The sequence below is a fragment of the Lactuca virosa genome, chromosome 2 (genome assembly GCF_052849685.1).
Source record: "Lactuca virosa cultivar CGN04683 chromosome 2, Lactuca_virosa_CGN04683_v6, whole genome shotgun sequence".
Taxonomy (NCBI): Eukaryota; Viridiplantae; Streptophyta; class Magnoliopsida; order Asterales; family Asteraceae; genus Lactuca; species Lactuca virosa.
In genome coordinates, this window is record NC_136427.1 from 270,302,400 (window position 1) to 270,317,801 (window position 15,402).

Consider the following 15,402-nt stretch of genomic DNA (forward strand, 5'->3'; position numbering starts at 1 on the left):
CCATCAACAAAAGAAAGCAAATTCAATTATCAACTCAGGTGGATTAAAAAAAAAAGAAACGGGACCCGATTGGACTATCAAAATCACAAAATCCATAGACGGAGATGAATTTTATGGAATCATACAATTAAATATGTAGTATACTGAGAGAAAAATGTTACGAACCTTTTAGCAAAATCAAAACCATCGAACACTATAAAATTCCAGAAGCCCTGCTATAAGTTTTCATTACTATTAAACCCGTCTTCATTAGATTTGAGAATGCCCGATGGCGGAGCAGGCGACGACGCGAAGGTTCCTAACAAAGCAACCATTGATAGAGATGAAAAAGAAGATTAGAGTTTAGGGGAAAAATAGCGAAGAAAAGTAGGGATCGACAATATTTAAGGGTCAACAGAGTAGTACCGGGTAATTTGGTAATTTAACTTTAGTGTGAAATGAGTGAAGGAGAAGACACGTGCAATGAAAGGATTCTTTTATTCGATTGAAAGATATAAGCGTTAAACAATACTCTTCACCCACTATGTACAAACAGGGGCCAGACATGGAACACCGGAGGGCAAAATCATTTTGACATATAGCACTTCTGAATCCAGCAACCCAAGCGGCCCTCCAAACCAGATTCATCGTATCGCGAGTGGTTAAAAAGATATTATAACGACACTTATATAGCCCATAATAATAGCCCAAATAATTATTATAAGGTCCTAATAACATTATTTTAAATAAAAGCTATATTAAATATAGTATAGGCGTAGCTCACTTACAGCGGGTTTTTATTAAAAATTGGGCTTCGCTGGAGCAGCGTTTCCGAGCCGAAAGCTTTTCTTCTCGGAGCCGTCGGGCGCTCCGGGGCTTCCTTCTCGTGTTAGGGAGGTTCCCTAGACTTAGGAGAGGTTTAGGGAGGCTAGAGAGAAGTTAGAGATAGAAAGAAAGGCTTATGGTGTGAAGAAAATATGAAGAGTTCACCCTTTATTTATAGGGATTTTATAGTAAAGTAGCCCCTAAGTTTCGTCCGTATCTTCCGCGTACGAGCTCCGTTTTCTACGTTCTTTATATCCACACGTTGGTATTTATGGGTACTACAACTTTCATTTAGACCCCGTTGGCTAATTCTCCTTCTATCTCAGATTTACAAAAACCGTATCGTATTTATCGCGCACGAAGAGTAGCGACTAAGCTTCGTCCATATCTTTCGCATACGAGCTCCGTTTTCGACGTTATTTATATCCATGCGTTGGTATTTACGAGTACTAAAACTTTCATTTAGACCCCGTTGGCTAATTCTCATTCTATCTCGGATTTACAAAACTGTATCGAATTCGCCGCGCTCGAAAAGTAGAGACTAAGCTTCGTCCATAACTTTCGCATACGAGCTTCGTTTTTGACGTTATTTATATCCACGCGTAGGTAAAAATAAAATCTACAACTTTCCTTTTTACTCCGTCGGCTAATTCTCGACCGATCTTAAATTTAAAAGTAGGAGGTGATTACACTGTTAAATGTCCGCGTAAAATTCATAACTTTTACATACGGACTCCGTTTTCGTCTGTCTTTTTGTCGTTGAGTTCCTATCAATGAGATCTTAAATTCTCATTTAGGTCGCATTGGCCAAAAATCGCTCGATATAAAATTCGAATTTCGGGTCGTGCACTGCTATGTCAAATCTTAGAAAATTCATAACTTCCTCATACGAAGTCAGATTTGGGCGTTCTTTTTTTGTATGTTCTCGGTTTAACGTATACTACAACTTTAGTTTAGATCACTAAGGCTGAAAAGTCCTCTATCGTAAATTCACTATTTACGTCTCCCAGTGTCGTGCCGGTTTTGCCGTAAAACTTCGACGAGCCATAACTTCTTCGTTATAACTCGGATTTCGACGTTCTTTATATGTACGGAACACTTGTAACATATACTACCAGTTGGTTAAGATTATGCCTTCTAAATAATATTCCATCAAAAACTCATTTTTGATGCTCATTGTCTCTAAATTGATTAGCCCGGATCTACGGGCGTTACAAGAGTAGAAGAGGAAAAGGGGAGCCGACGGTCACAAAAAAATGTGTTTGATTTGCAGTTGAAGGTTGAGAGAGAGAGAGAGGGAGGGAGAGAGAGAGAGAGAGAGAGAGAGAGAGGGGTGGAGTTATGGGGTGAGTTTTTTTTAATTAATATCTACAAAATTGAAAATGTAAAAAAATACAAAAAAGAAATTTAAATGGCAAAACAGTCAATTCAAGTGCTCCATGGACCAAAACTACAAAAGTTTCTTAATTTTAGGACCAAAACCAAAGGAAAACCTTGATTTTGGACCATCCATGTAAGTTGGAAACTTTTTGGACCCTATCCAAAGTTTTTTGAATACCATAGGGACCAATTTTGCAGTTTTGTCTAAAAAAAATAAAAAAATTATGAAAGATTTTGTAACCGCAATGTTTTTATAATATTTGATATTTTTTAATTTTTAAAGTTTTTTAACAACTATTTTAAGTATATAAAATATATTAGTTTTTATTTTGTTTGTTAAATCAATTAATTATCTAAATATAAAACCTAAGCAATATCTAATGTCAAAATATATTTTGGTGATATAAAATAAAATGTTACTAACTACAAAGGGTTAAATATGACAAAGCTTAAAAGAAAATAAAAATATTTATGAAAATAAGTGTTTGAAGTAACTTCTAAAATAAGTCTTATTTTCCAATAAACGACTTCTAACCCAACGGTATCAAAGGATGTCTTGTCTTCTTGAGGTCAAGGGTAGAAAACTATGAAACATATGTCAAATTAGGTGTATTTTAGAAGTATATTATATTTTCCGTTTAAACAAAAAAGTTTTTACAAAAGTTTTTTAAATAGTAAAAAAGTTTAAAAAAAACTACCATTAAAGTCAAGGAAAACGATAAGATAAATACGTTAGTATAATTTCTTGTTAAAATATAGAATAAAAGACAAATGAATTAAAATACAGAATAAAAAGATGAATTAAAAACACTTTTATTGTTGTTTTGTAGCCATAAATTGAATAAAGAGAAAATTGTAAATTTAGCCAAAAACCCTAATTATTTTGTGGAAAATAGCTAAAAAAAACAAAATTGCATTTTTAGCCACCAAAATCACAGATGGATTAAACTCATCTGCGATTTTGGCAAGCATCTGCAAACGTACAGGTGACTAAAGCATAGACGTGCTTTAGCCACTTGTACGTTCGTAGATTTTTTTTTTTTTTTTTTTGCGTTATAAAAAGCTGCTTCCCCCTTCTACCTTCGCAGATGGACTATGTCCATCTGCGATTTACTCTCCTTTCCAACTGCAAATTTGTGATTTTTTTACTACGAAATTGATAGGGTTTGACTACGAAACAACCTTATTATATATAAACTTTTACAAAAAATTATCAGTTTAGTTGTTATTTCTTTGGAAAATTTGTTTAAAACCTCTTTATGAAAATGAATGAATATTTGGTTTGCGTTATAACCGGTGGGAGATGGAAAGTTGTTGAAACAAATCTTGAATATGTATGTCCACAGGGAGGTATTTCTGAATTTGCTTTAACATTTTCCGAGTATACTAGTTATAATGAGTTTGTATCTTTGGTGAGAAGGAAAACCGGTTTGTTAGACAAATATAAAATTAGTATTTGTTTCCATCATCCTGAATTGAATCATTATATAGCCATAGTTGAAGACATGGATGTTAGAATGTTGATCAATGCAATCAAATCTAGTGGAGGAAGGGCTGTGAAAGTGTTTGTGGTGGCTGATGAAGGTGATGCGGTTACGGAGGGTGGCGAGAGTGAAAATGAGCTGGTTACTAACTTATGTAGCGATAAAGGGAGCGACAATCCAATAGGTACTTTCATGACTCCTAGTGTACCTCAATTTCATAGTGTTGCTGAAAATGTTAATGTGAGGTATTCACCTATTCAATATGTGAATCCTGAGAATTACAAGTACGTTGGTGATGATGATGTTAGTACATATCTTAATTACGTGGGTGGTCGTTGTGTTAATGTTCCCGAACAAGAAGTTAAAGTTATGAATAGGGGTGTAGTAGATAAAAGTAAAAAGAAAAAAGTTATGATTCAAAAAAATGAAAATTTACATGCTTACAGGGATTATGTTGATGTCGTTGATATAGCTTTAGATATAACCGACTTAGAAAGCAATTCTGATGGAGATGAGTTGGGTGATGAAGTTAAAGCTAAGTTTTCCGATAACCTTTTTTACGGTATGCCCCCTGTAGCATCATGTCCAGTTGATGTTAATGAAGATATCCCAGCACAGATTGTAAACATCAATGTTCAAAAGATTGAATGTTTTAGTATATTTAAGAACAAATATCTTCTAAAACGGGCGATTGAGAAAAAATGTCTTCGAGAAGGTTTTCAGACGAGGACAAGTAGATCGACCAAATCAAGGTACGAGGTTGTGTGTGTTGGGAAAAATTGTTCTTGGTTACTAAGAGCAAATGGAATTAAAAATTCTGACGGACTTTTCCAAGTGAAAAAAAATTTGTTGACGTACACACATGTTCTTCAACAATTTTGCGACCTAATCATCGACAAGCAAACAAATACCGTAAGTTTTCCGATAACCTTTTTTGCGACCTAATCATCGACAAGCAACAATTTTGCGACCTGATGGAGATGAGTTGGGTGATGAAGTTAAAGCTAAGTTTTCCGATAACCTTTTTTACGGTATGCCCCCTGTAGCATCATGTCCAATTGATGTTAATGAAGATATCCCAACACAGATTGTAAACATCAATGTTCAAAAAATTGAATGTTTTAGTATATTTAAGACAAATACCTTCTAAAACGGATGATTGAGAAAAAATGTCTTCGAGAAGGTTTTCAGACGAGGACAAGTTGATCGACAAAATCAAGGTACGAGGTTGTGTGTGTTGGGAAAAATTGTTCTTGGTTACTAAGAGCAAATGGAATTAAAAATTCTGACGGACTTTTCCAAGTGAAAAAAATTTGTTGACGTACACACATGTTCTTCAACAATTTTGTGACCTAATCATCGACAAGCAAACAAATATGTTTTGGGTGAAAATCTTGCTGATGTTTTGGCTGAAGATTATAGTAGAGTATATCAGGGACAATATATTATTAATGATATGAATGCTCAATTGAAAATCAATATATCATACCATCAAGCTTGGCGTGCGAAGCAATATGCGTTGTTGTTGTTAAGGGGTACGAAAGATGATTCTTTTACCAAACTTCCGGCTTATTTCCACAATTTGGTCAAACATAATCCGGGTACGGTGACACATATTCAAACAAATGGTGATGATCGGTTTGAGTTCTTGTACGTCACACTTGGTTGCTCGGTTAATATTATTATATTTTATTACTATTATTTTTAATTTGGTGTATTTGAATAGATATACAATGTATTGTAGGTACGTGCTTTTGTCAATTTTTGTAAGCCGACCCTTGTTGTAGATGGAGTCCACCTAAAGGGCGAGTTCAAAGGTACCATGTTTCTTGTAGTTACTAAGGACGGACGAAACCAAATATTACCGGTTGCATATGGTATATGCAAAAATGAGTGTACAGATTCTTGGACATGGTTTTTTCAAAAACTACGTGATTGCATAGGCAATATGGAGGAGCTTACAATTATATCTGATAGGTCTCCATCTATAGCGACATATGTTGCCAACATTTTTAATTTCCTCACACTCATCACGGTATGTGGTGTCCATTTGTATTTCAACATAGTAGCTAGATACGGGAAGAGTAAGACAATTAAATGAATTTTTTGGGAGGCTTGTAGAGCCTATACAGTTGATGGTTTTGATTCTGCCATGGACCTTATGAAAAAGACAAAAGAACCGGTATAAGAATACTTAAACAGTATAAATCCTGAAACTTGGTCTAGGACACATTTTAGAGGGAACCGATACAATCTTATGTCGTCCAACAGTGCGGAGTCTATAAATGCATTATCTAGACACGCACCTAAGGTGCCGATACTGATATTGATCGAGTTTTTTCGTGCAACAATGCAACAGTGGTGGTTTCAAAGATGTAACTTTGCAGGTACTAAGTTTTAATATTAATTTTTTTGTTAAATGTTATTGATCTTAACTGTGTAATTTTGTCTATTTTTTAAGCGGAAGCAACAACAACACTCATCCCTTTGGGCTGATGATATTGTAAAAAGAAAATAAAAATTCTTTTAGTAATTGGGATGTTTGCATGATCTTAAGTAAGAAATGCGAGGTCAAAAAGGGGGCACAAGACGTGATTGTTGATTTCAAACAAATGACATGTACATGTAGGCATTGTCAACTTGACAACATACCTTGTGGTCATGTCATAAGAGCATTAACAGTCAACAATTACCAAGATTGCTCGATGTTTGCATTAAATGCTTACTATACCGAAACATCGAGGAAAACATATGAGGAATCAGTAAACCCTTTGCCAAAGCCACCCGAATGGGAGATCCTCGATGATTTAATGATTGTTAAGCCACCTATAATGGATAAACGCCATCCAGACAGGCCAAGAAACACAGACCACATTCCATCCCTAGGCGAGGGCCCAATTAGAAAAGAGTGTTCTACATGCGGTCAAGCAGGACACACGAGAAACAATTGTTATGGAAGGGCTTCCGGTAGTGGAGCACGTCGCACGAGAATTCCTACTACAGAAACGACATTTAATATTGGGGCTTCTGCGAGTTGGTCACAAAAATCTATCACGCCGATTTTGATATAAAACAACCTTAAATTGAAGAGCTGTTAATTTATTATGTATTGTAATGTTTTTATTAAATTTTCTAAGATGTTGTTATGCTTTTATATTTTAATTTAGTTTGAACATTATAACAACAAATGAAGCTTTTATATTCTAAGATGTTGTTATGCTTTTATACTTGGAAATAAACGGTAAACAAACTTGTTAATCTAAAAAAATAGCAAACCCAAGTCATGATAATGTTACAACAATTTTGTAACTAATTATTAAACTCAGGGAACTGCAATGGGTACTTCTCTTTCTCGATTGTTATATAGTTATCCTTAATTCTCATTTTATCTTCCAAACGAACTTTTTGCACGCTAAGATGTATCATATCTGCATCCTTGTCAGCAAGCCATTTTTCAGTCATTTTGATTGTCTTCTTAGTCTTTTTTATCCATTCTTGATGCTCTTTGATTTTCTTTTTATTGAGATCTATCCATTCTTGATGCTATTTGATTTTCTTTTTATGGTGTACTTTTTGCACGCTAAGATGTATCATATCTGCATCCTTGTCAGCAAGCCATTTTTCAGTCATTTTGATTGTCTTCTTAGTCTTTTTTATCCATTCTTGATGCTCTTTGATTTTCTTTTTATTGAGATCCACCCATCTAAGTTCTCAGCAAAAAAAAAAAATCAGTCTTGTGGCACACAATCATTTGCTTCTTTTCCCAATAAGCTTTCACACAAAACGTATATCAAACATGCTCTAACTGCATCATCGTCGGGTAGCTGCTAAGAATGTCTGATTTAAAATATAACTTTTCAAATCACTAGTTTTCACCGAACTATTAGTGTGGTTCGGAAAGAGATGTTCCCGCAATAAACATCTTTTTTGACTACTAAATTTTTTTTTCTGAAACTTTTTTTTCCAATCATTTTTGGATACTCTCCAAAATTAAACCCAGTTATCAAACAAAACTCTTCTGGGCCATAAACCATTTTAGTATCCCCCAATTTAAAATACAACCGATTTATGCCATATGGGGATACTACTACGTTTGGCCGTAACTGATGAAGAAACATCTTATGAAACAACAACCTGTCCCCTTGTAATTGAGCGACATCCAACAAGTAACCAAAAACCGTGTTTCTAAAAATTTCACGTCGCTCTCCATGCAATACTTCAAATATTTGTCATATATTACACCCCGATCCTTTTAGGTTGACAACAGCTTTAACATTTAAATTTCATGTCGCAATCCAACATGTTACAAATTATATTATTGTAACAAAAAACTCAACAACTTAAAAACTATTATATTTTAAAGAATTCGGAAAAAATTCCGCAATTTAAATCACAAAATAAATCAAATATCTATTTACAACCAGGATAAATAATCCAATTTAAATCACAAAATCAACAAAAAATCTATTTATAAGCAAGAAATTTATAAACATTTTTTATAACAATACCAATTAAAAAAAATATTTTTTGATAAACTATATGTACATCATGTACAACATCAATATGCAAAGGTACAACATCATCAAACATATATCAAAAAATTCATATTATTAATCATATTAACAAAAATGTACAACCACATAATGCATATTTCACGCAATACACACTTGTACAATCATACATCTACTTATCAAATACCATCAAAACCTCAAGACTACTAATAAAATCTATTAAGTATCAATATAACACATAAATCTAAGAAAATACAATAATAAAACACAATAATAAGGCCTAAATTGATAAATGATGTTTAAAACACAAAACAAGTAAAGATCTTACCATATTATCATGATCGTTCATGAAATCGTCCATAATTGAAGGCGGGGTAAGAAAATCACTTCTCAGAGAGAGTTTTCCAAAAAAAAAGAGTAAAAAATGAACAAAAAAATACGTTTTTATAGTTGGGCGAGGGCTTGGTTCGCAGAGGGACTACGTACAAGTCGTTGAAGCACGACTGTGGTTTAGCAGCTTGTACGTTCGCAGATGGACCTAGCTTAAGCACCTGCGAAACTGATGGTTATTTTTGCAATTTCGCTTTTTTTTTTTTTTTTTTTTGCTATTTTCCACAAATTACTTATGGTATTTGGTTAAATTTTGCTTTTTTGGTATCATTTTCCAACACATCGGAGCTTACCAATAAAATATGTGGGTGTCTCTCTTATTGAGCTGTTGACTTCCCTCAGTTTACAAATCACAACTGTCCGAGAGTAGTAGGAGGAGAGAGAGAGAGAATGGGGTGGTTTCCATGCTCTGGACATTCAAAGCCAGCATCAAAGAAGAAGAAGAGGAAGAAGAATCGCTCACTCGATCCGATTCAACCCTCCTCAGGTATTCCATCTATATCTGCTTCTTCTCCAAGTTTTCGTTTCCCCTTTTTTGCCGGAAAATCGCAAGAAAATTCGATGTAATATCATTATTTGAATCATCTTCTGATGATTTTACGGTAACCATTTCATATAAGTTGTTAATTTCTCTGATTTTTTGGAGTTTAAAGAAGATTATACCTACCGATTCTACCTGCTTCTCTTGCTTTTCATTATCTAAATTGTGTTATTAGGTTTTCCTTAAGAATAATTAATTCGAATATTGTACGCCTTCTTATAGACATATTCTTGTTCCTTTTCTTCTTCTTTTGACTTCAAATTCATTCCATTTTGTGTGTGTACAAGTGATTAAATAATGATATGCAAATCAACTGAGAATTGAGAAACCTTCAGCTATGTTTTATAACTCTATTACACATCGGTTCAATTCCTAAACTGAATGCTGTTCTCTTGAGCTATATGCATAATATTTTGCCTCAAGCAGTTCGTATTTCATATGTGTTTGACTGTTTATTGTTCTTTGTGTCTCACATACACATCTTTAAGTGAGCATTAGGTCAAATCCATCATTCAAAACAAAGGAAGGAGCGATCAAAGATGGGGGATCAGGTCATATTGCTGCTCAAACATTCACATTCCGTGAACTGGCAGCTGCAACTAAAAATTTCAGGGGTGGTGATTGTCTTCTCGGAGAAGGAGGCTTTGGTAGAGTATATAAAGGCCGACTTGAAAGTTCTAATCAAGTCAGTTCAATTTCATTACACATGAAAAAATGCATTTTCACTTTCATTGTAAATCTGTATTCATAGTTTTCCATTTATGTAGATTGTAGCCATTAAGCAACTGGATCGCAATGGACTTCAAGGAAACCGTGAATTCCTAGTAGAAGTGTTGATGTTAGGGTTACTTCATCACCCAAATCTTGTTAACCTAATTGGTTATTGTGCTGATGGAGATCAAAGACTGCTGGTTTATGAATACATGCCTCTTGGATCTCTTGATGACCATCTCCATGGTACAAACACACACACACACACACAGACTGACAGACACAGACATTTAAATAAAAGACGAAAATACCCTTTAGTTTCCAATGATGATGGACTCATAATTCCTGTGTTGTTGCAGATCCGTTACCTGGGAAGAAACGAGTGGATTGGAATACAAGAATGAAAATTGCTGCTGGAGCTGCGAAAGGGCTGGAATATCTTCATGATAAAGCAAGTCCACCTGTAATATATCGGGATTTAAAATGCTCAAATATATTACTTGGGGAAAATTATCATCCAAAACTTTCTGATTTTGGGTTAGCAAAACTTGGGCCTGTGGGGGACAACACACATGTGTCGACACGTGTGATGGGTACATATGGATACTGTGCTCCGGAATACGCGATGACTGGACAATTAACCCTAAAATCAGACGTGTATAGCTTTGGTGTTGTCCTTCTAGAGATTATCACAGGCCGAAAAGCAATTGATAATTCCAAAACAGGAGGCGAGCAGAATTTGGTTGCATGGGTAAGTCATTAGTCATCCCAATTCCCAAACAAATCATTTGTCTGTTGAAAACACGGTAGGCCAATGCATATTAAATTGAGGAATGCTAATAATTTAATGTGCTGATATTGTTGTCTCTGCATCATGTTACTTAAAGTCTCATGTCACATCACATCAAAAGCATGTAAAAAGTAAAATTGTAAATCTAATTTTTTTTTTGTAATATTATTATTTAGGCAAGACCTTTGTTTAAAGACCGAAGAAAGTTTTGTCAGATAGCGGATCCATCACTTGAGGGCCAGTACCCAACACGGGGTCTGTTTCAGGCTCTTGCGGTTGCAGCCATGTGTGTCCAGGATCAACCCAACATGCGACCGGTTATAGCCGATGTGGTTACAGCCTTGACCTATCTTGCTTCACAGAAATACGACCCGGTTTCAAACCCAAACCCAAACCCAAACCCACGGTGGTCACCTTCCACTCCCCCAAGATCAAAACGTGACAATCATAAAAAACAGGGTGGCAGTAGCGGCGGCAGTAGTGGTGGCAGCGGCAGTGTGAGCACCAGTGGATCTGAGAAAAATCACACCAAAAATTTCTTTTAAGGTTTTGGAGTTTCATCATCATATCATATGTATGTTGAGTCCCACTTTATCATCTTGCTGTACAGTAGTTATATAATTATATTAGATACGTGTATATTTACATATTTATTAATTTTATAAAGACAAACAGCATCTGGTTGATTTATATGTCATAAAGCTTTGTACTAGTGGACACTGGACAGGTATATCTATTTTCTACTGGAATATCAGTTGTTACTTTGTTTTTATTGTTTTTCTTTTTAAGTTGTATGTGTTGACAAATGGTTTTACTTATAGGCATGTTTATATTATTCTTAAGTTGTGTTGCTTTTGTTCGGTTTTGATTAGATTAACGAATATATGTAATTGATATGAATATGATTGTAGAAGCACAAGGTTGATCTTTTTGTTTTAGTTTATATATTTAAGGAAGGGACAGTCTAGTTCCTAAATTTCTATTTTTCTCATCCCCAATTTTATATTGAGCACAGATGTTTACCCAAATGTTGTGTGAAAATATTAATAGATGTGTTTTGATTAGAGGTGCACAATGCTAATCATTTTCTTTAACTAGCCCCATAAAATTGGGTCGGCTTTTTTATAACCGTTTCAACTGAACCGTTGATTTGATATATGTTTACACAAAAAATGAAAACTTTTTTTTTTTTTTCCAAATAAACTAGTTTTTTTTAATAAAATTTCACTTTAAAAAAAAACCAAAAACACCAAACCAATTATAACCGAAATCGGTAGAGAAAATCAGATTTTTTAAAATCAAAACCTGTGTAAAACCCGTATTTGTGCACCTAGTTTTGATAGAAATAAATAACCAAATCGACGTAACTCATAATTTTTTTTTTTTAAATAACAAAGATTTTGTTTCGTCTTTTCTTTTATGTTAAAAAGTTAATATGTCGTTTATGGAAAAGCCGTGTCAACTATATACTATTTTATAAGTTTTTTCTATCCATCGTTTTCCCACTTCCATCCAATATAGATTTAAAAAAAAAAGTTTAAAGAAACAATGTATTCCACATTGTCTCATGAAAATAAAAAAAACCCAAAACTGTTCTTAATCAAATAATCCTAACATTCTAAAGACTAATTTCTTGGCTTTGCTTTCAAATCTTTAAATAAATTTTAATCCGAAATTGAAAAAAGACAGATAAACAACGATTGAGGTCCCCCGATTTTTTTGACACCACTAGTCGAGTAGTGATAGTTCAGTCATCAGTGGTAACGCGCAAACGTTTTTTGCATTTTAGTATCATGATTTTCAGAATTTACATTTTGACCCTTTAAGTTTCAATTGTTAAACCACCAACCCCGGCCCAAGGTGAGAGAATATAGTACCTAAAGAGGTAAACGATCACAAATTAGGGCACAGAAATCATCTCATCATCTCTCTTCGTTCACGGAAATCGAATCGTTTGGACCTCTTCACTAGTCACTCATCACTCATCAGCTCAATGACGACGCCTGCAGCGAATGCGACGACGACTACGACGACGACCCAGACCGACGACCATCATGCGAAGACCCTAGACCCTCCTGCCACAACAACCGAAGATGTATCCACCGAGAAATCACCAGCTTCCTCCACCGACAGGAAAGACGGTGATTCCGGTGACACAAAGTTGAAAACTACAGATCCGGCCACCGTCACGGCGGACAACAGCAGCGACGATGGTGCTTCTGTTACCGATACTCAGAGGAAGATTCGCCGTGCGGAGCGTTTTGGTATGCCAGTTCAGCTATCTGAAGAAGAAAAACGGAATTCTCGTGCGGAGAGGTAATTATACTATAGCAGTATTTATTCCTCTTCCTATATTTATACATGTTTCTCATGTAAAGGTTTGTTTATGATAATCTAGGGTTCTGGATTTCTCTTAAGAAGGATTCTCTATACTGAACTAGGGTTTGGGCTTTTCATATTCACCAATTTTTATCATGTAATTTGTTTTAACTTAGGGGTATCAATCACTGCTCTTATGCGCCGTGGCCACTCTCATGCTTTGTGGTGCCCGTTTTCAACCGTTTCAGTCCATGGTTCTTATGGGTGTTTAGTGATTATAATAATGAAGAGAGTAGGGCTAGGGTTTAACTTTCGTACCACGTTATTCAGTTTATTAGAATAACATATATAATTTTACGTTTCTCATTATTTTGATTCTGTTGGGAGGGACGATAGAATAGAAGCAGTGGGGATTCGCTGGAGAATGGTCTCAACTCCATCTGTAGCATACCAAGACATATACAAACCCATAGTCTAATGTCTAACTCAATAGCCAATGTACCTATTTTCATTTATTATCATCCAAGTATACCCCTTAGACCCAAAAACCCCTAACCCAAAAACTTAGTTTTGGTGCCCAGGGATCCAAACAGCTGTTTTGTATTCCTCTTAATCTCTTATATTCCCTTTCTCTCTTCCAATTCATCCTTGAACATGTTTTAAGTCATGAATTTGATATAGAAGAGCATATACCATCATCATATCATCATGTAACATATCTCAACCTTTTTCACGATAGTTAACCCCTTGTTATCATCCTCACATGATCACTCCTCCAACAAACAATTATTAATAATCAAGACGCAAAGTTAGTGATTAATTTTCTTTCAAGACTGTGCCAACATCTCCTAACTTGACAATGGCAACTTCATTTGTGGTTATTGAAATTTCATCATTCATTCATTCCCTATAACATCACAAATGAATCTCTTCTTTTGCCCTTAATTTTTTCATAATTATGACTTTGACCCAAAAATTTGAACCCCAGTCAGTTTCTCATGATAGCAACCAGCTTTTGCGTGTTCCTTCTTTTCTGTTTATGACCCCAGTTTATCCTTAATTATTTGTTTAACTAATTATAATTATAAATGGAAGTAATTTTTAAAGGCATTTGGCTCTCATGAGGTTCCTTGCTAGACTCTCTTGAAGGACTTTTTTGTTTAATTTTCAAAGAAATACTTATTTTAGCTAATTTCATGATTTTTTTTTAATTTTGTTAAAATTACATTATCTATTCACAAAATGACATTATTTTGGCGAAAATATGTGTCATTTTGTGGAAAATCTAGAATTGTTGAAATATGATGCCTGAAAAAGCAATCACGCGAATATGATACCTCATTTAATAAACGTTTTGTATAGTCAATCAGAAGGCTGCTTACAGAGTGTATATATATATATATATATATATATATATATATATATATATATATGCTGTTATTTTGATTGTAAAATGTGATGAGTTATCTAAAACATTTTGTACTTCAGGTTTGGTACTACACCTGGCACACAAGGTTCAGGAGCCACAAAGAAAGCTGAGGAGCTGAAAAGGAAGGCTAGAGCAGAGAGGTTGTTATGACTTATGAGCACATCATCAAATAATAATAATAATAATTTATTATTTTGATTTGTAATCATCAAAATATTCTGTGTTTTCAGATTTGGGATCACCCAAGCACCCGAAGAAGATGAGAAAAAGAAGGCTAGACTTTCTAGGTTTGGTTCAGCTTCAAGTGCTGATCCTCTTGAAGAACAGAAAAAGAAAGCAAGGGCACTCAGGTAATTTACTTACTTTATTAACATAGATAATATATTTTTTTATTGGCCGTTTTGATGAATACTATGAAATATTATTCTTGTACAGGTTCTCGGGGACACAGAAGGCAACTGTTGCTGGCAAGGCTGGTGGAGAAGCTTGATGCCTACCTCTTGCCAGCACTTCTTTATTTTTCAGTGAGACCCTTATTCACTTGAGTTTAACTGTTTTTTTTTCTTGTGCCTTTAATTTAACTCTTTTTTATTTTTTTTTAAATGCAGGTTAGAATTGTGAAATATTTTGATCCCCAAACAACCCTTTTGTTGATTACGGAGTTACAGTAGTAGTTCCTCTTCCTGTGGTATTGGTAAAGCTGGTGTCCCCCCTTGTTAATTGATAGCAATCTCCTCAGTCAGTGTCTTTAAAATTTTTATAAAAAAAATATACAAGGTATTATAGATATGAAATGGTGAGTGAATGAGGTTAGATTTTAAGAGAATATGATTTAAAAGAAGTAACTAGTGCCTAAGGTGGCTGCATTTGAATCTCTAATCTATATTCTCTAGAGTACTAGTCTTCAATCCATGCCATGCTCAATTTCTCAATTTTTGGGGTTTCAAATGCTAGCAATAGCGACAAAGTTGATGCTTCTTGTTTGAAATATATTTTGTCTAAATCTTGAAAAATGGTATTCTCTGTAGTGTTGTAGTTTAAAG

General features: G+C 34.6%; 3 protein-coding genes across 3 annotated transcripts; all 3 read left to right on the forward strand.

Annotated features, from left to right (window-relative positions):
* The first annotated feature begins 6,214 nt into the window (after positions 1–6,214).
* LOC145158502 (uncharacterized) lies at positions 6,215–6,739 on the forward strand. The gene has a single exon (XM_079077392.1). It carries the CDS (start codon positions 6,215–6,217, stop codon positions 6,737–6,739), a length of 525 nt encoding a protein of 174 aa, XP_078933518.1.
* Positions 6,740–8,885: 2,146 nt separating this feature from the next.
* On the forward strand, positions 8,886–11,383 carry LOC145161064 (putative serine/threonine-protein kinase PBL7). The gene is made up of 5 exons (XM_079080503.1): positions 8,886–9,056; positions 9,599–9,795; positions 9,878–10,067; positions 10,181–10,572; positions 10,788–11,383. The coding sequence occupies exons 1-5, from the start codon at positions 8,960–8,962 to the stop codon at positions 11,154–11,156; spliced, it is 1,245 nt and encodes a 414-aa protein (XP_078936629.1). The 5' UTR covers positions 8,886–8,959; the 3' UTR covers positions 11,157–11,383.
* A 1,100-nt stretch (positions 11,384–12,483) lies between these two features.
* MOS11 (Protein MODIFIER OF SNC1 11) lies at positions 12,484–15,153 on the forward strand. The gene is made up of 5 exons (XM_079080504.1): positions 12,484–12,927; positions 14,419–14,499; positions 14,590–14,709; positions 14,795–14,883; positions 14,968–15,153. Exons 1-4 carry the CDS (start codon positions 12,605–12,607, stop codon positions 14,847–14,849), a joined length of 579 nt encoding a protein of 192 aa, XP_078936630.1. The 5' UTR covers positions 12,484–12,604; the 3' UTR covers positions 14,850–14,883; positions 14,968–15,153.
* The last annotated feature ends 249 nt before the right edge of the window (positions 15,154–15,402 follow it).